Source organism: Lupinus angustifolius, chromosome LG01 (assembly GCF_001865875.1).
Source record: "Lupinus angustifolius cultivar Tanjil chromosome LG01, LupAngTanjil_v1.0, whole genome shotgun sequence".
NCBI classification, from domain to species: domain Eukaryota; kingdom Viridiplantae; phylum Streptophyta; class Magnoliopsida; order Fabales; family Fabaceae; genus Lupinus; species Lupinus angustifolius.
Window position 1 is genome coordinate 3,446,359 of NC_032009.1, and position 26,336 is coordinate 3,472,694.

At 30.7% G+C, this 26,336-nt stretch overlaps 3 protein-coding genes across 4 annotated transcripts; 1 reads left to right on the top strand and 2 right to left on the bottom strand.

Moving 5' to 3' along the window:
- Nucleotides 7,023-9,641, top strand: LOC109347704 (12-oxophytodienoate reductase 3-like). The gene is made up of 5 exons (XM_019587719.1): nt 7,023-7,200; nt 7,283-7,423; nt 8,139-8,269; nt 8,427-8,609; nt 8,837-9,641. Exons 1-5 carry the CDS (start codon nt 7,112-7,114, stop codon nt 9,499-9,501), a joined length of 1,209 nt encoding a protein of 402 aa, XP_019443264.1. The 5' UTR covers nt 7,023-7,111; the 3' UTR covers nt 9,502-9,641.
- On the bottom strand, nt 11,459-11,974 carry LOC109330395 (zinc finger protein KNUCKLES-like). Its single transcript, XM_019564948.1, has one exon. The coding sequence runs from the start codon at nt 11,972-11,974 to the stop codon at nt 11,459-11,461; it is 516 nt and encodes a 171-aa protein (XP_019420493.1).
- On the bottom strand, nt 19,528-24,884 carry LOC109347713 (uncharacterized protein At1g04910-like). Of its 2 annotated transcripts, XM_019587739.1 has the most exons (10): nt 24,264-24,884; nt 23,284-23,433; nt 23,124-23,196; nt 22,959-23,029; nt 22,786-22,874; nt 22,129-22,261; nt 21,614-21,846; nt 20,466-20,942; nt 20,139-20,334; nt 19,528-20,105 (listed from the first exon to the last, which is right to left on the bottom strand). In XM_019587739.1, the coding sequence occupies exons 1-9, from the start codon at nt 24,702-24,704 to the stop codon at nt 20,139-20,141; spliced, it is 1,863 nt and encodes a 620-aa protein (XP_019443284.1). In that variant the 5' UTR covers nt 24,705-24,884; the 3' UTR covers nt 19,528-20,105. The 2 variants fall into 2 exon arrangements, with proteins under 2 accessions (XP_019443284.1, XP_019443276.1); XM_019587731.1 differs by having other exon boundaries at nt 19,528-20,334.

Genomic DNA, 26,336 nt, shown 5'->3' on the forward strand with positions numbered 1-26,336 from the left:
AATTGGGAAATAATATGTCGAACAAACTTTACAATATGGTGCATATATGTTAAACTTTCTATCTTATATTTGACAAAGTTATTATAATTATCATGTATCTTTTACTAATTGAATCCAATGTTATTTGCTTCAAATTGGAAAAGCCAATGTCCTGTTTTTTATATTTAGTCCAAACTTTTATGAGAATAAATTCGGGAAATCAAACATACTTGTGTGTGATGGATGATGTTTTTTCATGAAGTGTGTACATACAATATCTAATGTCTTATAAATTATATTACTGTATGTACTATTAGCTGTAGTTGGTCATAAAATAATTAATTATTATTTTTTAATTTCAAAATATTTTTTCTGATTCAATCATAGGTTTATAGTTTATACAATGACATAATTTATTGGACAACAGATGTATCCCTATTTTAATAGACATAAAAGTTATATCTTGTAAGATGTAGAAATTATTGAATAAAATATACTATTGTTAATAAAATATTTTTTGTGCACACAACATATATCAAATCAACTCTTTGATACCATACTTAAAAAATTCACTGATTTATCGATTATGTTCAGTCTAATTGGTTGAAAAGGGTAATGTTTAAGACTTTAAGTGAACACTTCGCAACTTTCACCATCTAACTATATCCCTTCTTTTGGTCAAAGGGTGAGGTTTTAGCACATAAAAGTGTAGTTTGTGTGAATATTAAGAAATTTGAGTGGGACAATAAATTGATAGATATCTTATATTAGATTTAAACAGTTAAATTGTTTGGTCAGATATGATGATTTTATATATAATTATATATAAATATAAAATTTTATATAATTAATATATATGTATAATTATATTGAAGTAATATTTCTTGATTTTTCAGACCGAAGTAAAATAAAATATTAGAGTAGTATTATATTTTATAAATATGTAAATCGTTAAACTTACTTTCTGTATTATTATGGTTTAACTGGGTTTAACAGATCGGACCAGAATTTCTCAATTCAAAGCGGTCTAATCCTTCCTTCGGTTAAAACTAAAAACCAGAGTCATTTTCATGTCAAATCGATAGTCAAATCGGCCGAGCTGATCAGACTGTCTTATCTGATACTTATAACATTGGTTTGTATTCTCTTTTTACTTTAATTTTCAGCAAATAAATGTCTCATTCGCCCTAGTTTAAGAATTTATCAAATAGTGTAAAATTTTATCACAAATTGACTACATTAACAAAAGAAAGGAAAAATAAAAGATAAAAACAAACATAAATAAAAGGGGTAGTGAGAAATAAACTATAAGTATGATTTTTTTTTGTTTCTAACAGATATTCTCGCAATGGAGACAATCTTATTCAAGCTGGAAACATTCATAGGTATGTGAGACTAACTCTCCCAACGGGTATTTTTTCACCTACAAAACTCGAACCCGATTATAAGTATGATTTTAGAAATTTTAATATATTTATATATAACGGATGATTCTGAATTAATTGAATAGACACTATGGATGTTGATACCAAATGATCATAAAAATACTATTTTTAACCACTAATAACAATGGTCTTATTATTAATGTTTTTTTATATAATTAAAGATATTCCTTATCTTCGAATAATAAACTTCTTGAGGTGAACATAAGAGGAGAAAAAAATGAGAAACTGATGAAAGTTTACAAATTTATCTTATTTGGTTGCGGAATAAAAGTGACTTGAGAGAAAAAAATAAAAAATAACTAAATTGTCCCCATCATCTTTATACTATCATATACATGTGCAAAATAAATGATTGTGAACTTCTAACCATTAAATACTCATGTAGCCCTTTATGTAACACTTTTGTTTAATATTTTTAAACTTTTTTAAAAATATAATTAATATTTACTTTCAAAAAGTTAAAATAAATAATAATTTATTTACACATATATAACCAAATACATTTTTACAATTAAAACTTAGAAAATAAAGTTACTATATAATTATTTATAAGGGTAAAACTGTATATACATAAGAAAAGCTCGCATTTTATTCACAATTTGTACTTTCACTCATTTTTAATTCACTATCATCTCACTATTATTATATACACAAAGTTGTGAGTCACCCATGAACCTATAAATATTATGTTTTGTATGTTATTATCATTGTTAAGGTCTACATTTAAATATTAATTAATTTATTTAATTAAATATTAATTTATTTATTTAATTAAATATTTTAATTTTAGTTCAATATTATATTTCTTAAAATTTTAACTAATATTTAATTTTAATTTAGAATGAAAAATATTATTAATGTGAATAACAGTATAATTGTGTATTTTGTATGTGGAGAAATAAAGTCATATTCTCTATCTTTTTTTCTTTTCTTTTTATCTTATACCAAAAAATCCACAATTTTACTCTTTTTCTTACATGCTTATTTCACCTCATCCTCTTTATCACCTTTTTCTTCTTCTTAATTTCTTTCAACAACCAAAGGAAGGTTAAAGTGTGTGGTTCCTCCTCACATTAAGTGTCATTTTTTAAGAATCAAGTTTTTGACATTTTTGTCTATTTAGTAATTCGGTAAGTTAAAAATGACATACAATTTATTTAGTAGAGGATAAAAAAAGATTTGTTACTATCTCATCACTTTCAGGAAAATTATTTGTCCTCTCCTTTAAACCAAACATCTATTTTCATTAAATGTTTCATTTGGTATGAGAGAAGAAAGTAAGAATATAGCAATATGATAGAGAAAAAGTGAAAAGAGAGAAAGAGATGAAATATACAATGAATTTTAATGTTGTTTGATCTTATAGAAAAATAAGATAAATAATTGATTTTTTTTGTCTCATTCTTCCATAGACAAAGATTTGTTATCCTAAATTATGTCTCAAATAATATATCAGATTAATGAAAACATGTCATATCAATTAAAAAAATATTCATTATTTTTCTGTTTTTATTTCAATATCATTAGTCTGAGACATAATTTGGAATACAGTTTGATATAGTAAATCATGACCCCTTTTCCCTCCCATTTTATCCTCACTTTAAAGGAGAACTAAATTTTATAGGTCCACTACATTTTTATTTTCTCTCTTTAAACTCTATCCTAAACTAAATGAGAAAAAAAATTATATTTCTCCTCAATCTTTCTACTCTCGTTCTATTTCTTTTCTATATCAACTCTATCAAAAGAAGGCAAATCGAGATATCTAGCAAATATTGATACCAATCAACTAAATTTGTATTAATTTTATTTAAAAGTCATAATGGTTAACATATAAATGGTGAATGATATCTTGATAGCGTAAAAAATAGTTACACTATCAGTGTATACATATTAAATCTCAATTACAAACAACACTTTGGTCTAGTCGTGTAAGGTTCCGCTAGATTTTCATGATGATCAAAAGGTCAATGTATGATTCATACGAGCGAAACTTGTTGGGAGAGACATTTACGAATCCCGAAATAAATTACTTCATTATCTAAAAGGTGAAAGGATAACCTTGGTTGTACTAAAAAGATATTAAATCTCAATTATAATAGTATTTTGTTGGTTAAAAATGTTGAACACTTTATTTAGTAGAAGATGAAAATGATGAAATGCATAAATATGATGAAAAGATATATACAATAAAATATCTATTTATATAAGGAGATAAATTATATTATCTAACTATTAAAATCATGACATGTATTCTATTTTTTTAGTTTTTATAAATATTTTTTGTAGAAATGATTTTTATTATGACATAAAATATTGTTTGAGTGACCAGATGAAATAACTTATCTCCTATTACTAATATATATTTTATTCTCAAATTAGTCAAATATATATGTTCTCATATTTCGTCCTACATGTTTTAGCAACAATTAAAATAGAAAAAAAAATGTAATAACAATGTATGAGTTTGATATAATATTATTACATTATCCACCATTTATCTTTAATCATTATTCACTTTTCAAGTAAGTAATAAAAATGAGTGATGAATAATATATTAATTGTGTATAAATCTTTACATTGTCAGTATATAAATATAAGAAAGTTAATTTTTATTTTATTATTATTTTACTTTTATTATCATTAGTTTGTGATAGCTACAAGCTAGATGGTATCTCGAATCTCATGGGTGTGAACAAACTCTCCCAGAGTTTTCTTTGTAGTCGTGATAATGTTCACTGGACCTCACATCAATACGGATGACAATGAAAATCGAATCTGTAGGTACCACCCGAACTGAACTCGAATTTAATGGGGGAAACCCCAATGTGATTAGGTTCGGGTTTGGGTTTTACTCGAATTTAATTTTCGGGTTTGGGTTCGGATTCGTGTTTGGTAGAGCAAAGACCTGAACCCGAATCTTCCCCGAAGTAATGTAATTCAATTTAAAATTGAAATTTCTATCATGTGTCCATTGTTTTTAAATCTAATTTTACTTTACATACTATTGGATCCTCAAACATAAAAAAAATAAAATAATACAAGAGAAAATAGAAATGCTAGAGAAAAATAAAACAAAATGATATTATACTTTCTTTATTGCATTTATACTTTTCGGGTTCGGGTTACCCAAAACCCGGCGGATTCGGAAATGATATCTTTATTTTCAACTACGTTGAGATCGAATTCCTGTTGTCATCCATACACATTGACCATAGTCGTTAGCAATGAGGTAATATTTTATATTTATTTAACCTTGTTTAGTTTGACTGCCGGAAAAAGGATGGAAAGAGTTCTAATTACAATTTATCATCCCCTATATAAACTTGGAAGTAGTGATGAAAATGAATCGAACTAATTCGGTGTTTGTTCAAAACTCATCTCATTATTTAGTTCTATAAAATTGGCTTATGAACTATATGAGCTGAACTTGAGCTGAGTACAATTCGACTCGTTAGTTTCATGAGATATCTCAATATATATAGGAAAAATCCGTTCACACCTAAGTTAAGTTATACTGGTTACATTCAATCTCATCCATTGATTTTCTTAAATACAACATATCAAATGAGTGAAACTTAAAAGTTATACAAAATTCAAAATTCATTTTTTTTCTCTCATCACTTATTTTAGTCACTCATTTGATCTGTTGGATTTGTTTAAGAAAATCAATATATAAGATTGAATGTAACTTAACTTGTGTAAATGAATCTTTCCTCATATATATATATATATATATATTATATAATATTGTAATATAATATTATATAATATAAATTAATTTTTTATGCTTATTGCTATTATATATAAACAACATTATATTTATATATATAATCTTTTGTAGTATTTTTAAAAATGAATTGATTATTTGGGTTGTGCAGATGAACCAATTTGAACTTAATCGAATAGTTTGTGAATTTTAATCAGCCGAACTCGATCTAAAAAGATAACTTGTATTGAACTTAAATTGAGTTTCGAACTAGACAAATCTCTATCGAACTAAACCGAGCTAACACTTATTCAACTCGTTTCCAGCCATACTTGAGGGTAGAAAAATATCCAAATCAAAATTTATCATTTATTTTCTCCATTTTTGGAGGGATGAAAAGTTGCCAAGTTATTTTTAAGTTTTCTCTAATTTCCCCTTTCTGATTAAAGAAGGAGAGAAACAAAAATAAGTTATTTCTCATATGGCCCCCTCTAATTCAACCAAACCAATGAAAAAAAGTCATTTATGTTACTATCACATCACTTTCATTAAAACCCTTCATCATCTCTTTTAAACCAGACACAGTTTTTCCATTAATTGAGGTATCTTGCGAATATTGACACCAGCCTACTGAATCAAACATATTAGAGTTACATTCAAAATCACCTTGGACAATCATATTAAAAATTAATAAATGCTCGCTTAATTGGTAATTTTAATGGAAAAACTTAAGTTAGTGATTTATTTTTTTCAAAACACTTCAAATTATATAAATAAAAATATTATTAAAAAACTGAGTATCAACTTGGAATAAAAAATTGAATATTGAACACTAAATTTTGATACCAGGCAAACTTTCTTATTGTAAATATTGTTGGAAGCAAATGCTAACCATAATTTTTATATACCATATAAAGAGTTTAATTCCAACATACATTTTTAGTTATCAAATTAATTGATGTTTGTATTAGTTTCCAAAATTTTATTTCTTTAAAGGTACAATGTGACAATATTAGTAAATAATAATTAAAGTAAGCACAGTTGTACAACCTAAAATGTAGAAAGTAAATGAGGAGAGAAATCCCCGAAAATGGAACTCTCTTTTCTTATATTCCAAAAAGTTTTGAGTGAGACTCCTCTTAAGTAATGGAGAGGCAAGTAACTTTTTTCTTTGTATTTTAAGAATAGAAGTGTAACATCATTACACATAAAAAAAATATAAGTGTCAATATATGTTACTTTTTGTTTACTTTTACACACTACTTGCCTCTCCATTAATGGAGAGGAGTCTTACTCAAAAGTTTTTTTTTGGGTCGGGAAAAACAACTATTTTCACACCCTCCAATAAAGCAGAGGCTAACAATTAACGATGCAACAAATATCATCTCTCTCTTACAAACCTGTCTTTAACAATAATGGGGTATATAATCAATTTTAGGAAAAGTTGAATTAGTGAGTATATCTAAAAATTATATATCTATAAAATTAATGTGTGAGATGAAAAGTAAAAATTGACTATTAAAATGAGTGAATCTTTCCTCAACTTTTAAATATATGATAAGTAATAAAAATGAAAGGTGAGTGACATAAGTAATAAAAATAAATCATAAATGATATAATAAATTTTTGGTATTACCTCTTCTCATCTTTTTTTTAATAAAAAACAAATCTATTTTCAGTTCCTACCAATGTAGTTATCAAGAACTAATCTAATAATAACTTAGACCAGCACATATCATAGTGTAATATCCGACGTGTGTATACATCTTTTATGACCACCACCCATCAAAAACATTTATCACGTGGTTGAAGTGCAGTCAACACACGTCTCTTCTGACCAGGTTCTCACGTACACAAGTAGCTTATAAAACTTGAGCCTGTGCTAACTTGCTCCTCGTATCTAGCTTCTGAAATCACATTCAATCTGAGAAAAAAAGAGTGACAAAGATCATCGACCAGCAACAACAATTGAATAACAATGGCAGAGAAAGAGAATTCAAAGCAAGATGGAGGAGATAACACTCTCTTTTCTCCTTACAAGATGGGAAAATTTAACCTTTCTCACAGGTTAATTCACTTCCTTTTCTTCTTCTCATGACTTCTCCATTTACAATTCACTGAGATCATAGTTGGGTATATGAAATTGCAGAATAGTGCTAGCTCCGATGACTAGATGCAGGGCGTTGAATGGGGTACCAAATGCAGCACTTGGTGATTACTATTCTCAAAGATCAACACAAGGTGGATTTCTCATTGCTGAAGGCACCGCCATTTCTCCTACTGCTGCTGGGTTAGTCACTCTTCATCTTTTTTCCGATCTCTCCTATATTTGTGTAGAAAGACTGTTATTAACCACCAAAAAGTTGATCTAATAGTGTAAGTCCACTTCATCATTAGGTACATCGAAAGTTAATAGTTCGATTTCTAGTAGTAAAGCTGGCTGATAGGGATAACCACACACCCGACTTAAAAGAGATTAGTTTCTCCCATTTATAGGATTTATAGTGTGACCCTTGGTTATAAAAAAAAGATTAGTCATTTATACCACATTTTGTTGGTTCCCAATTAACAATTAAAAATGTTTTACAATTCACATTATCGTAAGAGAATTCTTTTATCAGTGATGAAATTCAATTGTCCAACCAAGGATGCCTCTTATGGTTGAAAGTTGTCCACACAGATTCCATTAGTTTGTTTTTTGTAATTTAAGCTACAGTCACCCATTAGTTTGTTTGTTCTAATTTAAGAGAGGGTTTTGTTCTAGCAAAGCACAAAAGTTCCTTTTTTCCAAATGTTTTGGTGAATATTGCTAATATGGTTATTGTAAATGAGTTTATTGATGTTTGCAAGCCTGGTTTTACACTATCAGTTTAATAGATTTTTGTGCTGGATTGGAGGGGCTTGCTTTTTTCGAGTTAATTATAGTTATTTAGATGTTACATACCAGGATCTTCGAGGATTGTGTTATGATTGAGTACATTTTGAAAGTGAGTGGTTTTGTGCAGGTTTCCTCATGTACCAGGGATATATTCAGAAGAACAAGTGGAGGCATGGCGAAATGTAGTGGATGTGGTTCATGCCAAAGGAAGCCTTTTCTTTTGTCAACTCTGGCATGTTGGTCGTGCTTCTCATACAGGTAATAACTTCTCTGTATCCCAATTACACATAAATTTTATTCATGACTTCAATTCTTTTACTATATTCCACATAACAACTATATCTATGCATGGAAGAGATTAGTGTTGTTGCTTTTTCTTAAAAGCTAGGCATTGACTTCACTGATTTTGAAACAGTGTATCAGCCTGGTGGGGCTGCACCAATTTCCTCCACTGGCAAGCCCGTGTCAGCTAGGTCGAGAGTTCTCATGCCTGATGGATCCTATGTCGTATATCCAGAGCCTAGAGCACTCAACACTTCTGAGATACCAGAAATAGTGGAGGATTATCGCCAATCAGCGATTAATGCAATTAGAGCAGGTTATATAATTTTGAGTTCTGACTAAGTTTTTATGAAATTCCTATTGTAAACTTTAGACAGCATGCATTTATCTTTATTTCACTTATTTTTATCTTCCTTTTACACATATTTGTAAAATACATAATAGAAAAAGCAATTTGGTCTTCCTATTTTGATGTTCAAGAAACAATTTCCTATTCCTTTTGTTCCGTTCGATATAACTGATGACTTGTGAAACATTACACAGGTTTTGATGGTATCGAGATTCATTCTGCACATGGATATCTCATTGATCAGTTCTTGAAAGATGGGATCAATGATCGAACAGATGAATATGGTGGATCAATTGCAAACCGATGCAGGTTCTTAATGCAGGTGGTTCAAGCAGTTGTTTCGGCCGTTGGAGCAGAACGAGTTGCTGTTAGAATTTCACCAGCAATTGATCACCTCGATGCGATGGACTCCGATCCAATTGGGCTAGGCTTAGCAGTGGTTGAGAGACTCAACAATTTCCAGAAAGAGCTGGGTAGAAAACTCACTTATCTTCATGTTACCCAACCTCGTTTTACAGCTCATGGCCAAACCGAGTCAGGTCGACCTGGCACTGACGTAGAGGAAGCTAAATTTATGAGGACACTGAGAAATGCTTATCAAGGAACATTCATGTCAAGTGGTGGATTCACTAAGAAGTTGGGAATGAAAGCTGTAGCTGAAGGCGACGCCGACTTAGTTTCCTATGGTCGTCTTTTTATCGCCAATCCAGACTTGGTCCGTAGGTTCAAACTTGATGCACCTCTGAATAAGTATAATAGGGCGACCTTTTACACTCACGATCCTGTTATTGGTTATACTGATTATCCTTTCCTCAGCGAAGCAACTGAAAATTTTGAAGTAGCAATATCACGCCTCTAATTGTATTGTTTCTGTCCTTTTGAACTTTCAATTGGAATCTCCAAGTTATTAGGAAGAATTATATGAAACGAATGTCTCTATTACAAAAGTTTATGGTATATGAGAATAATTTCAACTGTCTAATTTCCTTTCTGTCTAAACATTTCTGTATATTGCCATCATGCTGCAGCTATGTTTATTGAAAATATGCATTTAGTAAGAAAGTGGATTCTCTCCGTTAACGGAAGGTCCAGTACCACATAAGATTATGACACGTGGATTTAAAAAAAATTGATGGTTCAGATTTTAAAATATTTTTAGGCAAAAACTTATTACAAATGATGAAATAAATCTGGACCTTACATTCCAATACTGGACCCTTCATTACTGGAGAGGATCCCAACCCATTTAGTAAGAGATTTTCTCATGTGTTACTTTTTAATGGTAGATTATTTGTTAATGGGAGTGGATCCAATTACTCTTGAAAAACTATTCTAGATTTTAGTCTTTCATTATAGGAAAGTATAATAATTAAGATCCATTCATTAAAAAGATTTTAATGGTAGTGTTTTTGTTTTATATTATGATATAATTAGAATAATGGTTTGACCTAGAGAAAAAATATGAGACCATTTAACACTTATGAAGAAGCATACCTATAAAAAATATAATAGACTCAAGTATTTAATAAGTAACTTAATCAAATGAAAAAAAATATTGGGTTCTCACATTTGAATGAAACATCTTTTGTATACAAAATTTAATGTAAAAATATTACATAATTAAATTATTTGATATTCAAAATATGTATAATTAAATTAGAGATCCAAATTCCTACAAAATATCAAGATCGGTACTAATTATTTGCAAATCAATTATTAATAAACAAAATATAATTTTACAATATATATCCTTTACTTATATAATTTTACAATATATATCCTTTACTTATATATAAAAAGATTTTACATGAGGATATATCATTTTTTGATGCACTTATTTAAACCTTCAAAATCTAGCGTTGAAGTTAGCTCGGTTAATGATTTTGGGCTATTTATTAGTTCCTCGATAGTCTATTAGTCTTCACATCCCTTCAATGAACCTCCCTATTCCCTAACCAATATAATAATTGTAATAATAATTATATACTTGCATAAAGAAACCACCAATGTCTCCTTTTAGGAATCCACTTTATTTGTTTGAAACCATTCCGGTGCATCTTCTCATCTCATCTCATGTATTTTTATGTCCCAGAAGTCTAAAACAACTAGCACTCATATTTCTGTGAAAAATAATAGGAATTAATAACACCATTTTTTCCCTTTCCACTCTTCAAATCAAATAGACACGTAAATAGATATAGATTGATGCAAAATTGCATTAAATTTCTCAAAATAAAACATAAGTAAAATGCTCCATCTTAATTCTTAAATAATCTGACATGTTATCAATAGTAACTTTATAAAAAGAGAAAAAAACTAACAAGTGTGAAATATAGTGAACTTTCCGTATGTATTTAGCCACTTAAAAAATCTAAATACTCCTTTAAAAAAAACTAAATACTCACTACTTACACCATTATCAGAATATGAGATTATATCTTCTATCTTCCAATATTTTATCAGTCCATGTGCATATGAAACCTAACTATTTCCATAATGAAAAAAAGAGCTGAGAGAGAGAATGGAATCTTCAAGAAAAGAAGTTCAACAACAAAACAAAATGGCATAATAATCTAAGAATTCAGGAACAGCAGAAAACTACTATAAATAAGGAATACTGAGGTGAAAATTACAACTCAAACACTAATCCATTTATATATATAATTAAATTAAGCTAACCCCATCTTTTCTTTCCTTTCTCATCATTAGTAACAACAACAAAAAGAGACCCTTCCACTTCCAAAACTAACGAAACTTAACATAATAAGAAAATGCACATTTTTTTTTTACGAAATTAGAACTAACAAGAAAAAGATTCACAAGCGAAGAGTGAGGTCAAGGTTAACATGATCAGAAGCATCAGATGCAGAAACATTATGGGTAGAAGTTGAAGAAGTAGAAGCAGCAACATGGTAAGAAACAGGAACATTGTTGTTTGGTGCAACATGCTGATGATGGGTCTGAAACTGAAAAGGTTGTTGTTCCATTTCAAGCCAATAAGGGTGACCACCAAAGAAATGAGCATAAGGTTGAAAAGTAGAAGTGTTCAAATCCAAAGAAGGTGGAAATGGTGGTAATGTAGAAGCAGCAACATGGTTTTGTGTGAATGATAGATTGTTGGTTCTCCTAGCAGCAGCTCTCTCAAGCTTATGAGCATTTTGGTGGCCACCGAGAGCTTGAGAAGTGTAGAACTTGCGATGGCAGAAATTGCATGGGAAGGTGCGGATGGAAGAATTAGAAGATGGGTGGTGGAGTGGTTTTGTTGCAGTGCCTTGTTTCGAATCAGAAGAGGGTTGTTTCAGGAAGTTGTACATGGCTGCAGGGTCTGCCATTGCAGAGAGAAAAAAGCAGATAGATATTAAGAGGTAGGGTTGTTACACTATTCAGATATGAGCTGTGTAAGCATTCCATGGTTTTATATAGTGTAAGCAAAGCGTTTTTTCTTTTAAATTTAATTTTAAGGAATCCTCCAATTTCTTAATAAGTAAATCTTACATTGTCAGAATTTAATTCCAATTAAAATTTAATCATAAATATTAGAAATAAAAAATATAAATACACTTGTCTTCAAACGTGAAATTAGTGTCTTCAAACGTGAAATTAGAGCATAGTCCAACTTATAAACCAGGGGACAATTGCTTAATTATCCGTCAAAAAAATGGTTTTTTAAACCAATATACTACTGAGAATATGATGGAACTATCAAAATATACTCTATCTATTTCAACATGAAAGATGATAGTGCGTCTCAATGTGAAAATAAGAATAATATAATTAAGTACAGTATTTTAAATATCTAAATAAAAAAATTATAAAATAACATCATAATTTGTATAACTAAATATGATAGGTAGTTGTCATCTCAATCTACTATTTGTATACAAAAAGTGAAAAGTCATGTTAAAAAACATTTTACATAATAGTATAATGAGGGGATTTCACAAAAAGTTATTCTCAAGGTTGCCCCACGTTTGGTTTCCATATGAAATGACTGATTTGCATGCCTTAATAGATAACTTCGTCTCCCTTAGAGACATATATTAAGGGTAATGAGACTCAAAAAATTTACGTATATGAATTTAGTCTATAAACATTTCAAAACTCTAAAATTGAATCAGAAAAATATTAAATATGAGTCAAATTAATGAATTTTACATTTTTATAATTCCTAGTAAAAATTATTTAACTTATATTTGTGATATTTTAGTACTAATTTTGATTTTTGATTTTTTGGGAGCAAATTAATATATGTGAATTTTTTTAGGGTGAAAATGGGTATTCACGGTATATTTATTTGTGGATGTTAAACTGAAAAATATGCATATAAAAAATATTCCTCTTTTTTGGCGATTAAAGGAAATATTTTGCTTTTGTTCCTATTGGGTATGTAATGAGAGTAGAAGGAAAGACATGCGTGGTGGGAAGTTAACAAAGCAACACAATGAGTGAGCTATAATGATCTAGTCCCAGCTTTTGAGACACAACAAATCAATAATTTGCGCACACAAAGAAAACAGTTTTATGAACTTAATAAAGTAGTGTGGCACCCTATTCGTTACATCTTCTACCCTTAAAGCCAACAACATAAAGATATTAATTACATTTCGTTTCGTTGTTGCACATTCTATGACACATTAACTAGCTCAATTGACTACTAATTGAGATTAATTACTGTAATGCTTAAGTCAACTTATCTAACTTTTATACATTATCTACTCATATAGTTTTTAAAGTGATAATCAAATAGGACGACTCTCGATGTACAGTAATATCTTTATTTTATGATCTGAAGGTTACGAATTCAAACCCTGAAAATAATTTCTTTGCCTATACAAATAAAATTGCATATATCTAATATTCTCATAGCGTACCAGTGGAAAACTTATGCATTGTATTACCTTTATATTTTTTAAACCTAGAATACATATTTATAGTTTCTTAATGGGAGTTAAAAATATTAATTTTCTTAATAAAAACAGGGTTTTCTCATCCTCAACCTTTGATAGTTTGATGTGTCAAAATGTTGTATAAGAATATTAAGTACTTAATTTTACTAGGTAACTATATTTATTTTAACCTGTTATCCTCAACCTAATGTTGTTGGTTAAGAAAATCCATAAAATAATATATTTTCATATGCATGTTGCCTGAAATTATGTGAGGATATTAAGGAGGGTAGAGTGGGAATAATCAAATGTACGAAGGAAAAGGAATCAGAAGAGTTATTTACGTTACACAAAAGGACAAAGAGTGCATGTGTACTATAAAACACACCTCCTCTATAGGCTCAGCATGAGAGTGCAGTTGGCACTGTATACCACACTCCTCACTCTCACTCTAGTGGTGACATATAGCAATACGGTTATGTCAGGAATAAAGATCGCATCCCAAAAATTTCTATTCCGATGTTTTAAGCTAATCATATTCTATCAAACAATATAAAAAAATATTTTTGTTTTTTGTTTTTAAGATTTTTATTTTTGATTAAGAGTCACTCTTTAATTGAATTGAGATACAAAAATTGAGACATATAATCTCTATTACTCCATGATACGGGGCAAAATGCTCCACCTTTTGGGGTCCACATAAGTAACGGTAAATACCCAAAAATTTCAAAACATATGAAAAAGCAAAATTTTAATATCTATGTAAGGAAAGGAATATTCATTGTTTCATGAATGGAATAACACGTTGAGGTGAAGGATGGCAATGCACTCACTGGCTCGATCACTTCACTAATAAAAGTGATGGCTTAGAAACTTGGGCTTGATGTCACATTGTCAGTGGTAGCCACATGAAAATATGGGTCATGATCATGTCATGTGTGTCTGATCATTTTCCAATGGCTTTCCTTAATGGGTTTGTTCTATGATGTTAAACATCATACTTTGCACTTTCAAATAACATCACTCTATCGGCACTCCCTTCAAGTTTTCTATAACTAGGAGAGAAGACAGATATGTCACATAGAAAATCAGAAATGTATTTTATTCATTTATATGGGATACGTGAGGGGATAGGTTAGTTAAGTAGTAAGTTCCTCCTTTGGAACAAAATTTAATGTCACCACATATTAAACATGACAATGGTAAATTAAAACTATGCTCTTGCAAAATTAATTATTAGATTCATCCATTAAGTTATTTTTCTCTTCAATTTGGTTGATAATTTCTTTGTTTTAAGGCTATGTTTCGAGGTTTATCAATTGTAAGAACACTCACAATGGTAACAAAAATCCGTTTGTAGCAAAATAAGTACGTCTAAGAAGTTTACCGGTGGAGAGGAACTGTTTTTGTTCTTATTTCATAATGGTAAGCTAAATAAACATCGTTTTTAAGTTGTGAGTCAGCATTAAAAAATGGAAAAATTGTTACAACATAGAGAAATATAAATATGAGATATATTTGTGAAGTCCATTTAAGAACGATAATAGAGTTGCACTATTGAAGGTAATTTTGACTTGAGTAACTTAAGTTATTGAAAAGTGTAAACAAATATAAAAATAATCAGTGAAACTCATTTAAGAACGAAAAATGTATTGCACGTGGATGCTATAAGACAAAATTGCACAAATTTAAGTAAAATCTTTTTTTGGATTAAGACTCTATTGGTGAAACCTTACGGAGATCTCAAAAATGCCCATAATTTTACCATTACTCAGGGTAACTATGAGTATCCCATCATCAAAATCTTAATGAATGACACTAATAGGAAAATTAATTTATAACAAATTTTGATATACTAAAAGAGAGTTTAGAGTTGAGCACAACAAAAAAAATGAGGGGGGATAAGTTAGATCATATGGGTAATTCCATCAAGGGAGAGAATGGAACATAATAACGTGGAATAAGATGAAGGTGAAATGTGAACAATGCTTTTGCCATCTTTGCACCAAAAAGACGGTGGATCTAGATAGAGTAGAAGGTAGGAACTTGAAACGATACAAAGGTAAAAATGTAAAATGAAATATATAGTTATGAACCAATATTTTTGTCTTTTTGCATCAAAACAAAAGAGCGCAGAAACGCATAATCAAGGGAAACAGAGCAAACGTGGCATGTCAAGTACAGATTGGAGTGCCAAATTGCAGATTGTGAAATAGGAATTAATTCTACCCTTAATAATAACCCAATAGGAACAAGTACAACATATAAATAAATAATAGCTTTTACTGAATCATATAATTTTTAATTAAAAGGGAACTGGAGTTTGGAACAGAAAAACAACTGGACCTTTCACTCCATAGAGCTAATTCATATTGTTAACGACACTTGTCAGATTTTCATTAATATTTGCACCTTCATGTTGAAACAAACTAGGATGACTTTAAATGAAAAGTATCATCTTCCTTGAGATAATTCTTTGGAATAATAGAATAGTAATAATATATCCTCCTATATCATATGTCACTTTGTGATATACCTTAGTTTGTTATAAGTATGAAGATTTAATAGGAAAATATATTATTTGTTATAAAAGTATAATATTTTAATATTGGTATTGTAAAAATATGTATATTCAGTACAATGTCCATCACTCATTTATTATTTTTATTGAAAAATCAATGATAATAAAATATTAATAATGAATAATGCAATGATAATATATAAAACTTTTATAATATCAATACATATATTTGTCAATATATTGTTTTTTAATTTACATTAATCAAAATGGCATGAGACATTCAACTATTATTTTACTCATAAGTAGTGAAAGGAGATACTAAAAACTGTTTAAAAACTTACTAAAATAAAAACTTAGATCACCTATCCCCAAATATGATACAATGAGAATCGAGTTAGCAACCAAAGCATGCTTCTGCTAGAGCTTAGAGTGCTTGTAGAAGATTAATATTTCAATTCAATGCATATAGGAACCTACGCAAACATCTATTCTCTTTAAGATATCCCATTTTTTCTCTGAATTTTTTGTTGAGTCCGTCCAGAATTATAAAATGGTTACCAACTTCCAAGTACATTTAACTGAAGAACTCCATGCATAAGTGTCTCAAATTTCCATTTGTTAATTTGAAAAATGTTTTTTTTTTGTTACAAAACCTACATAAATTTTAATATGAATCTTTCTGTTATTTCAAACTGATGACAACTTCTAGGGGATGCCTTTGATTGTAGGATCATTTTAGCTTGAAATTAAGAGCTTTATAAATCAGAATTCGGTTTTGGTATTGATAGAAATTTTTAGGCCAATTTTAGGATAGATTTATGAGGGAAATGGAAAAGATATGAAGATGGAGACGCCACAAGCTTAAGAGCTTGATAAGTCGATGATATTCACCACAAGGAATGATCATTGATACGAATTTAGACGCCACACTGAAAGGGTGATGAGTCTTTGAACACCACAAGAATAAGGATATTGATAAGTTCGAATTAAGGATCTTTGACTCAACTTTAGGAATTCAATCCAATTTTCTTCAAATACAAATTTGTTTTATTAATGAATAAGCAAAATTATAAATATGCAATCTGCCTTAGCTGAAATAAACTAAAGATAAGTCTAAAGATAAAATCATAATTATCTTTGAATACTAAAAGATAGTATCCTATTTAATCAAACCTGAAATGCAAACAAAAATCCTAACTAATCCTAAGATAATGTGAAGATAATGAAATTTAAAATCCTAAATTATCAAATAGATAAGATCTAATCCAATATGGTTGGTTTGTTAAAAAAAACTAATGTTTGGCTAAGTTGTTGGTCAAAACAAATCTATCTTTATTAGAATACTTGATTGTAGTTGCCCAACCTCTTAACTTTATCTCCTTTGATTTAATCAACTTATTCCTAAGTCTACATGAGAATAAATTCTCATTTATTACTTAAGCAAATAATTAAATAAACTAAAAACTATCATAATTTCCTTCCAAGAATATGAACTCCAAGTGACTATCCTAATTTTAAGATTGTCCTCCACAAATCATAGGTTGCCCCCCTTGGTTTACATCATACCCTCCTTATTGAAAAGAATTTGTCCTCAAATTTGAGGTATCATCACCTCCTAGATCAAAGACCACATTTTTGAATTGTTGGAACCAACTCTCTACATATTCATCATCGAGTTATACCCTTGATGAATAATTTAGCAATAAGCCAAACACCCATGATCTTTTATGGTAAAAAATGTGCATCTTTAAAAAATAATGTAAGAGTTGAGTCTGACTTGCCCTCATCACATCTATAGGAACAACTTGACCAATGTAAAAATCAATCCCCATAAGGTTGGATGATCAGGTGCTTCTTCTTTGACGAAGATTACTCCAATGTCTTGCAAAAAAATTTGACCAAAATCAGGCAGAGAGTTGTTAGTGGTAAACAAAAAATTTCCACCCTGAAGTGGGCGTAGGGACTGTTTTGGACTCAAAATATTCCAAACCTTACTTTTTTTTGTAAGGAAATTTCCATCCTCTTCACTTCTCTTCCTTTTTTTTCCAAAGACTATTTTCTCCTCATTTTTCTTTTTTACTCTCAATTTTGCAAATATTTTCGTTTCTCTCATCCTCAATTTTCTTTTTCAAAGACCTCTGACCCTCAATCACTTGTGCAGGAGATAAGGGACATAACACCATCTTTCGATTTTGGTGAAAAAATATGTACTTGTTTGATAATCCATCATGGTTGGTTCTCTTGTCCATTTGCCATAGGCGGCCCAAACGTATATTCACATCACAAATAACTACATCTTCATATTTCCCAATCGAAAAATGAACCTCCACTTGCTGGTTCACAATAATCTCTTTAATCTCACTTAACCACATTGTAGTTGGTAAGGAGTGGGATGTGGTTTAGTCGTAAGGTTTAGTTTTGAAACTAACCTTGAACTACCCATGTTGGTACAACCACCATCAATACTTAATAAGCAGACCTTTCCTTGGACCAAACACCTAGAATGGAAGATGTTTGTCATTTGGTTGACCTCATCTGCCATGACTTGGGTTTCAAGCTAAAACTAGCTCTAATGACAACTTGATGACAACCTCTAGGGGATGTCTTCGATTGTAGGATCGTTTTAGCTTGAACTTAAGAGCTTTACAAATCAGAATTCGGTTTTGGTATTGATAGAGATTTTTAGGCCAATTTTAGGATAGACTTGTGGGGGGAAATGGAAAAGATGTGAAGATGGAGACGCCACAAGCTTAAGAGCGTGATAAGTCAATGTTATTCACCACAAGGAAGGATCCTTGATAAGAATTTAGACGCCACACCGAGAGGGTGATGAGTCTTAGAACGCCATAAGAATAAGGATCTTGATAAGTTCGAATTAAGGAGCTTTGACTCAACTTTAGGAATTCAATCCAATTTTCCTCAAATACAAATTTGTTTTATTAATGAATAAGCAAAATTATAAATAGGCAATCTGCCTTAGCTGAAATAAACTAAAGATAAGTCTAAAGATAAAATCATAATTATCTTTGAATACTAAAATATAATATCTTATTTAATCAAACCTGAAATGCAAACAAAAACCCTAACTAATCCTAAGATAATGTAAAGATAATGAAATTTAAAATCCTAAATTATCAAATAGATAAGATCTAATTCAATCTGGTTGATTTGTTGAAAAGATAATGTTTAGCTAAGTTGTTGGTCAAAACAAATCTATCTTTACTTGAATCCTTGATTGTAGCTGCCCAATCTCTTAACTTTATCTCATTTGATTTAATCAACTTATTCCTAGGTCTACATGAGAATAAATTCTCATTTATTACTTAAGCAAATAAATAAATAAACTAAACTCCAATTGGCTCTCCCAATTTTAAGATTGTCCTCTACAAATCATAGGTTGGCCCCCTTGATTTACATCACAAACAATCCAACACTATAGAATTCGCAAGTAAACAGGCATACAGTTATTGCAAATCAGTGAATGCATAAAAACCATATTTCTTTATGAAAAATATTGTTATGCAATAACGAATACAACTTATTCAGTCTCCACCCCTTTTTCCTGATAATAATACAAGTATAGAATAAAATAAAATAAAGGCTGAAAAAAACAACTCTTCACTAAAAATTGTGGTTATGGGTGAGGTTTGTTCACAAGGTATGATATGTAATTTCTATTGCATGTATTGAGAGTGGTACACTTTGGCCTGCCCTTGCTTGATCCTTAATATAAAGGTGCAGTTGGGTTTCTTGCCCACCTTGGCCCCTTAGAGTCCTGTTACGAGTTGAGTTTTAGAGTGGAAGAAAGGAAAAGGAAAAGGCTTCATATCCATCTTACAAGTATATTTCATGGCTCTCAAATCTTCTATTTCCTTTCTTTCCCCTCCAAAACTCAACTCGTAAATAGATCCTTAGTAATCTATCTCCCATAACTAGCACCTTATAACATAACCCAGCTTTTGAACATTCTCACTGCCATCTCCTCAAGACAGAAATGTTGAACATTATAATATTAGCATTCCAAAATTCCCTTTGATTGTAGTTCTTGTTATGCCATCATAAGAAAGATAACATTCAGCCAAGTCTCCACTATGATTTTGTATCACAAATACATCCTGGTAGAGGATTTGCATAGAAACTTTCCTCCAGCTTTGGAAATTCTCCAGGCTCCCTTGAATATGGAGCGCCACTTCGGTCTGCATGAAGTTTTTTTACCTTCGAGCTGAACTTCTTCCAAGACAATTTTCCTTCATCCAACTGATCAACAAGTTTAACAAAATTCATCCTGCATCAACCATTGAAATCAGCTATACCGGGAATGAACGGAAAACATTTTCATGTGGATTTAAAATGCATGTCACAAATCCAACATGCTAGAGGTAATAATACAGAAAAAATGGGTTAAGAATGTATTACTTGTCTGGAGTAATGGTCTTCTTGAAGTTCTCAAAGCGCCTATGACCTTGTACAGCCTTCGCCATATTTCCATCGTACGTATAAAGGAATACGTCACTCTGAAGGGCAACAACATAGTCTATACCGGCCAACATGTTCTGGTGATTCTTGAAAGTATTCAGCTCTTCTTCAGAAGAGAGAGAGGAATGAGAGAAAATGTTGGGGAAATCATCCTCGAGATATTTCATACTTCCTATTCCATATGCTTCTCCAGCTACCAGATAAATCCTGGTGTGTGATGGAAAACCCAGTGCTCTGAGTAACAGAGAAGTCTCCCTTGGAGTCAATGGACAACCTCCAAGCAATCTCCTCTCAGTACCATTAATTTCTTTCTCCTTCCAGTGACCGACTTCATATCGCATCTGCCGTAGTTCTTCATCTTCTTCTGCAGTCAAATTGTGACTGCAGCCTGTAAATGCAAGCATATCCTTCTCATATCTATAACAAAGAGGAGATACTATAAGAATAATAGAAGTGAAAATTTTAAACTTAACAGCAAAAATAACTTTTTTATGGGTTGAGAACTTGAGATAAACTGACTCTAGAACTAGTACAAAACTTAAAAGGTTTTAATCCCTTTGGGACAATTTATGGAAAATAGTAACCAATCTCATAGTTTCTTGAAGACTTGAACTATATGTGTAATGTATGCAAAAATGTCAGATAAAATAGACATCAATGGTAATTTAATCAAAAGCCAAAAAAGCAGCAAAAGTAGTAGAGGGTCCAAATCTTTTTGACTTGCAGTCAAAAGAAATTCAACATGCAAGCAATTGTTCCCTTATACAAAATCAAGCAGTGTCCAAAATTTCCATAATCAAGTAATCAACATGGGGATAACTTTCACGGCTTCACGCTAAAGGCTCCTTGATCTTTCACTAAGAAACATGTCAATTTACTGTGATCTTATTATAAATCCATATAGATTCGAGTGAGGCATTACTTTATACGGAAAGCTTTTAGAAGTCAATAACATATTCAATCCCCTCCCCCCTTTTATTTTCAAGCATAGGTTAACTCGGATACAACCACAAGCACTCAAAAGAACAAAAAGGAAGAGAGGAAGATCTGTTGTTAATATTGTATTAAAGTTTAGAATTATAACTTGCCTCAAATGAAGGGCAAGATAAGGGTTTCCATTCACTCTCATTCTAGATACCAATGTGTTTCCAAATTCTTCAATTGGAGCTGAATATTTCAATGCTCTGTAATTTACACGACATCTTAGTCTTTGTATGGAAGGTGGAATGCCATTGTTAGCAAGCCGGGAATCAGTATGAGTGAAATAAATCACTTTGTGATACTTTAGGAGGGGAAGAACCTCAGTCTTGTAATAGCTAACCTGTAAAAAAGCAAGCACATTTATTGAAGGTTATAAAGAGAGATTTGTTAAAAGGGATACAATGATATGGGCACAAAATACAATCATTATGACACAAAGCGACTCAAAATGAATATGTTGACACATAAAAGGCCATCATTTAATTGTGATAATACTCTCGTTTTCTTAAAAACTTCATTTGGTTAACCAGGTGGATGGCTGGCTTCAAAAATAATGACATAAATTTAATCAAACATATCTTTTCAGATTTGAAAAGGAAGTTTCTAGAGAAGCTATGCTGACCTTAGACCAAGATATTGGAGTTTTTGAGAAAGGCTCAATTCCGGTGTAGGCAGGTGGTAATGTCTCAACTATGTCAATATCATCCTTCAGTGTATCAATAAAATGCTTCCAGTCAAACAACTCCTTGAAGCCACTGCAAATATATCCAAACATTAAGTCGTAGAGCACTGAAACTATTCAATGTGAGAATTATCAAGCTGGAAACCCACCATTTGATACCAGTGATAATTTGGAAAATGATAGCAAAGGGAAGAGGATATAAATAAGAGAATGTGTGTGTGTGGGGGTGATTACGAAAAGCATTAAAGCAGTTAGATATCTTAGCATCTACACCTTATCCTTTACAGTGAAAAGTAGTAATGATTGCCAGAATAAAAAAATGATGGCAGAATTGCAATTGATGATGCATCAGACTTTTTTTTGCAGAAATCCCAAAGTATGAAGTTCTATTCCTAAATAATTTATTACATGTATTTAATCATCTCTGGTTGTAGCATGCCATGATTTGAACTAGAGCACTACAAGTCTTTTATCAAATCTTGGAGATATCAGCGTTGAATGAAACTTTATAAAGTTTTCAGCATGCAAGAAACAAGGGTATTATACACATTATATGAGATCCAATTTTCTAATATAATAGTGAGCCATAAAAAAAACCTCTCATCAGCCCAGTACGAGGTGTGGTCAAGAGAAGGAAGAACAAGTGTTGCCTTCATAATCCTAGCAACAGCAACCATATCACATATCTGCAATTAAAAGACATTGAAACATTATATTATGCATGCTGGCAAACTTTGCATAAGATACCATCAGAAATCAAATAACCATACCCCGAATCTCATCTGATTCAGGCCACCATTGGCATTTACAAGAATGTATCCGTTGGTATTTGCATCTAGCTCTGCCCAAAAAAAAGTTGAGTGTAACGATAGAAATCTTGGAATAACCTGCTTCATAATAGATAAAAGAGTATAACAGATAACAAAATTGCGTACTTTTATGGTTTCTTGGCAGGTCTATGCATTGGGTGAAATTGTCACTGTTGGGTTTAGACCAGATACTTGATTCCTGAACAAATAACAAACTTTGATAAATGAAAAGGCAAAGAGCCAAAAACATCTGTGAATAGACCGGAGATGTCGATTTGAGGCTTACTTCAACTGCAGCAGTCTGGCTGCTAACTACTCCCGATGCTATTACCATCTTTAGAGTTCGTTCAACATCACCAGCTCCCTCCTCCCTATATGAATAATGAAGGGAGCTTTGGTCTACCAGCTTTAGACTAGCATGGGAGGTAGATAGTTCCTGATTATAGAATAAAATAATTTACTTAGTAAACAAACATCACCCCGCTCCCACGAGAAAACAATATGCAAGGAGATAACCAAAAATAGTCATCACACCACATCAGAACTTGATCTATCTACTTCTTAACTCATCCGATCTCCCCAATATAGGGTATTTTCCCAATTTGGTGCATCTTCAGAAAACAGCAATAGATAAAAATGAAAAACAAGAACTCAAGTCTCAACTGCGAGTTCACCACCTCATTAAAGTTGGTATAAATGGGATAAAAATGACACAATAATCTGCCAACAATTTAGAAATTGAAGAATTTGCTGCGTTTTCCCCATTCCCAAACAACCCTGTTGCTCACATAAATGCAGATAGTTCCACACTTTTACCCACAACCAAAATAAATTACCAACACTACAGAAAGATACAACATATAGTATTATAACTGCTAGAATGTTTACTCTCACAAAGTGAAACCTGAATAAGAAACCACACACATTGCAGATACAAACTCCATCTTCTATATATTAAGAAATTATATATTGTCATCTGAAAAGCAAGGTCATATGTTTATTCAGCAGTACAGACCAAGTCCAACAAAGGAAACTAACAAGTATATTTCAATATCAGATGGAATTAATTAAGGAATTAAAACAAACTTTTTGAAATAAAATAAAAAATTAGTGAGAGACCCACAATAAGCATAATCTTATTGATTATAGAAAAAGCTTCCACTTTTTACATGTGTCATATGAAAAACTAGATGAAACAAACAATAACACCAATCGAAGCTGAAATCAGTTACAGTTATGAATGAACATGGTTGACACGTGGCAAACCTGATTGGATTGAGATTGAACTGTATCTATAGCAGATCCAAGCCACCCAGTAGCACAAATCTTAAGCACACCAAGAAACAAACACGTTCCACAAAACAGTAAGAACATAAAGTGTCCAAGTTTCTTTTTTTCCTTCAACCCAAAATCCACAACAATTGCTTGAATAGGTTTCTTGAGAAAGCTTCTCACGTGAGCTCTATTGTGGATCACGTGCTGCTTCCTTTCAGGAACAGAGTCCAACAATCCTTCAGAAAAAGGAAGAGAGTTTGTAGCAACTTCCGATCTGGGAGAGTTGATTTGAAGCTCAATTTCATTGTGGGAGTTGGTGTTGCGCTTGAAGGAGTGAGCACGGCGAGTCATCGGACCGGAGAAACGCGGGCTGTTAACTCGGTGGGAAACGCCATCGGAAGTGGTGTGGTTGTGACCCATCTCACTACTCATATAACTTTGTCTTTTGATTACAACTATTCGAGGTTTCGGAGTTATGAAATACACTCGTAATGAACTGGCATCACTCAGAAAACTTGCAAACGATGTAAGATTTTGTCTGTGCAGATGTTATTGACTTTGAAGTCTTGAAGTTGTATTTCTACCTTGCTTTTCTCGATTGAACAGGAACCGAGAAATGTGTAATTGCTTCGTAGATTCTTCCTCTTTTATACAGTGTTATTGTCCAATCCCATTTGTTACCAAATGAATGAGCAGTTATTATTTTTTCTCTTTCTGTTCTAATCTAATTTCATTTAATGTTGATAAAATCTGTTTTGGTATAGGATTCAATGAATCTTGTAACGATAACCATAAATAATGATAATAATGTAATATTTAGTTGTGTATAAAGATTTTTATATATTCAATGTATTATTTATTTATGTTATTGTTTTTAAAGACAATATAATTAAAACACAAGAAATAGATGATGTACTATTAATATATAAAACTTATACTTTATCATAATGTAATTGTATATTTTTTTTCTCTCTACTGATAAAGTTTATGCTTATGTCAAAAAAGAAAAAGATTTATATTGTTGTAGATTATATTATTTATTATTTATATTTAATTATTATTGACTATTTCTCTAATTTTAGTAATATAAATGATAATAGTTTTGTTTAAATTTTTCCATCGTTTAGGATGTTAACTTAATATTTTGAACTTAAGGGTATAACTAAGTGGTATATATTATTTGTTCATAAAATTTAAATGAAAAGGTTATATTTGTTATTGAAGTGCATGTTATCCTTTTAGTAATAAAAGAGATACCAATATTTAGAAATGGCTGATCAATCACAAAAACTCAAAGCCGCAAAAATAAAAGTAAAAACAGATGAACTTATGGATAGATCACCATCACCCCCATTCAAATGAGGCAATACCCCAGTGATTAACTCAATTTTTTACTAGAAATGTGTTAGCAGAAATATCTATCTTAACTTTATCCGTAGCAGAAAAGGTAAATAGTATTTAAAAACTAAACTTTCAAGAATTGAATATCTATGCATTTTGAGTTTGTTGTATGTATTACTTTTATTTATAAATCAATAATAAAATGGAACATTTGTTATTCTTCATTGAAATTAAATGTCCGTATTAAGCATAGGGATTGTCCGATTGATATATATAACTTGAGATCAATTTGTGTTTAAATTATACATTATATCCAAAAATATATATACACTAATAATATATGAGTTTTATATATTATCATCATTTATTGTTTATATTTAATTATTATTAACTTTTTAAAAAGTAATCAATATTAATGATAAGTAATATATTGATTATACATAAATTTGTATACTCATTTTTCTCAAATATGCTAACATTTTCATGTTTAACAAATTCCATGGAATAGGAATACGACTCATACCTAGCACCTCAAACATGACCTATCATATTATAAATAATTTGATATGATAATGATTAATTATTTTCCTTAAGGCATGTTATATTATTTATAAAAAATATAGATTTTAAACTTAACAGTTATATATTATATACAAAATTTTGAAAAATTCAGGGAAATTTAGGGTATGCATTTAGGCACACTGAAATTCACATAGCACCGTC

What these genes read in the sequence shown, in the direction of transcription:
- LOC109347713 (XM_019587739.1), bottom strand. Translation starts at nt 24,704, where the DNA reads ATGAGTAGTGAGATGGGTCACAACCACACCACTTCCGATGGCGTTTCC. An exon ending in TTCAATCTCAATCCAATCAG is followed by an intron (nt 23,434 to 24,263) that starts GTTTGCCACGTG and finishes TTCTATAATCAG; the next exon opens with GAACTATCTACCTCCCATGC. An exon ending in TGAATCAGATGAGATTCGGG is followed by an intron (nt 22,875 to 22,958) that starts GTATGGTTATTT and finishes TTTTAATTGCAG; the next exon opens with ATATGTGATATGGTTGCTGT.
- LOC109347704 (XM_019587719.1), top strand. Translation starts at nt 7,112, where the DNA reads ATGGCAGAGAAAGAGAATTCAAAGCAAGATGGAGGAGATAACACTCTC. An exon ending in ATTTCTCCTACTGCTGCTGG is followed by an intron (nt 7,424 to 8,138) that starts GTTAGTCACTCT and finishes GGTTTTGTGCAG; the next exon opens with GTTTCCTCATGTACCAGGGA. An exon ending in GATTAATGCAATTAGAGCAG is followed by an intron (nt 8,610 to 8,836) that starts GTTATATAATTT and finishes AACATTACACAG; the next exon opens with GTTTTGATGGTATCGAGATT.
- LOC109330395 (XM_019564948.1), bottom strand. Translation starts at nt 11,974, where the DNA reads ATGGCAGACCCTGCAGCCATGTACAACTTCCTGAAACAACCCTCTTCT.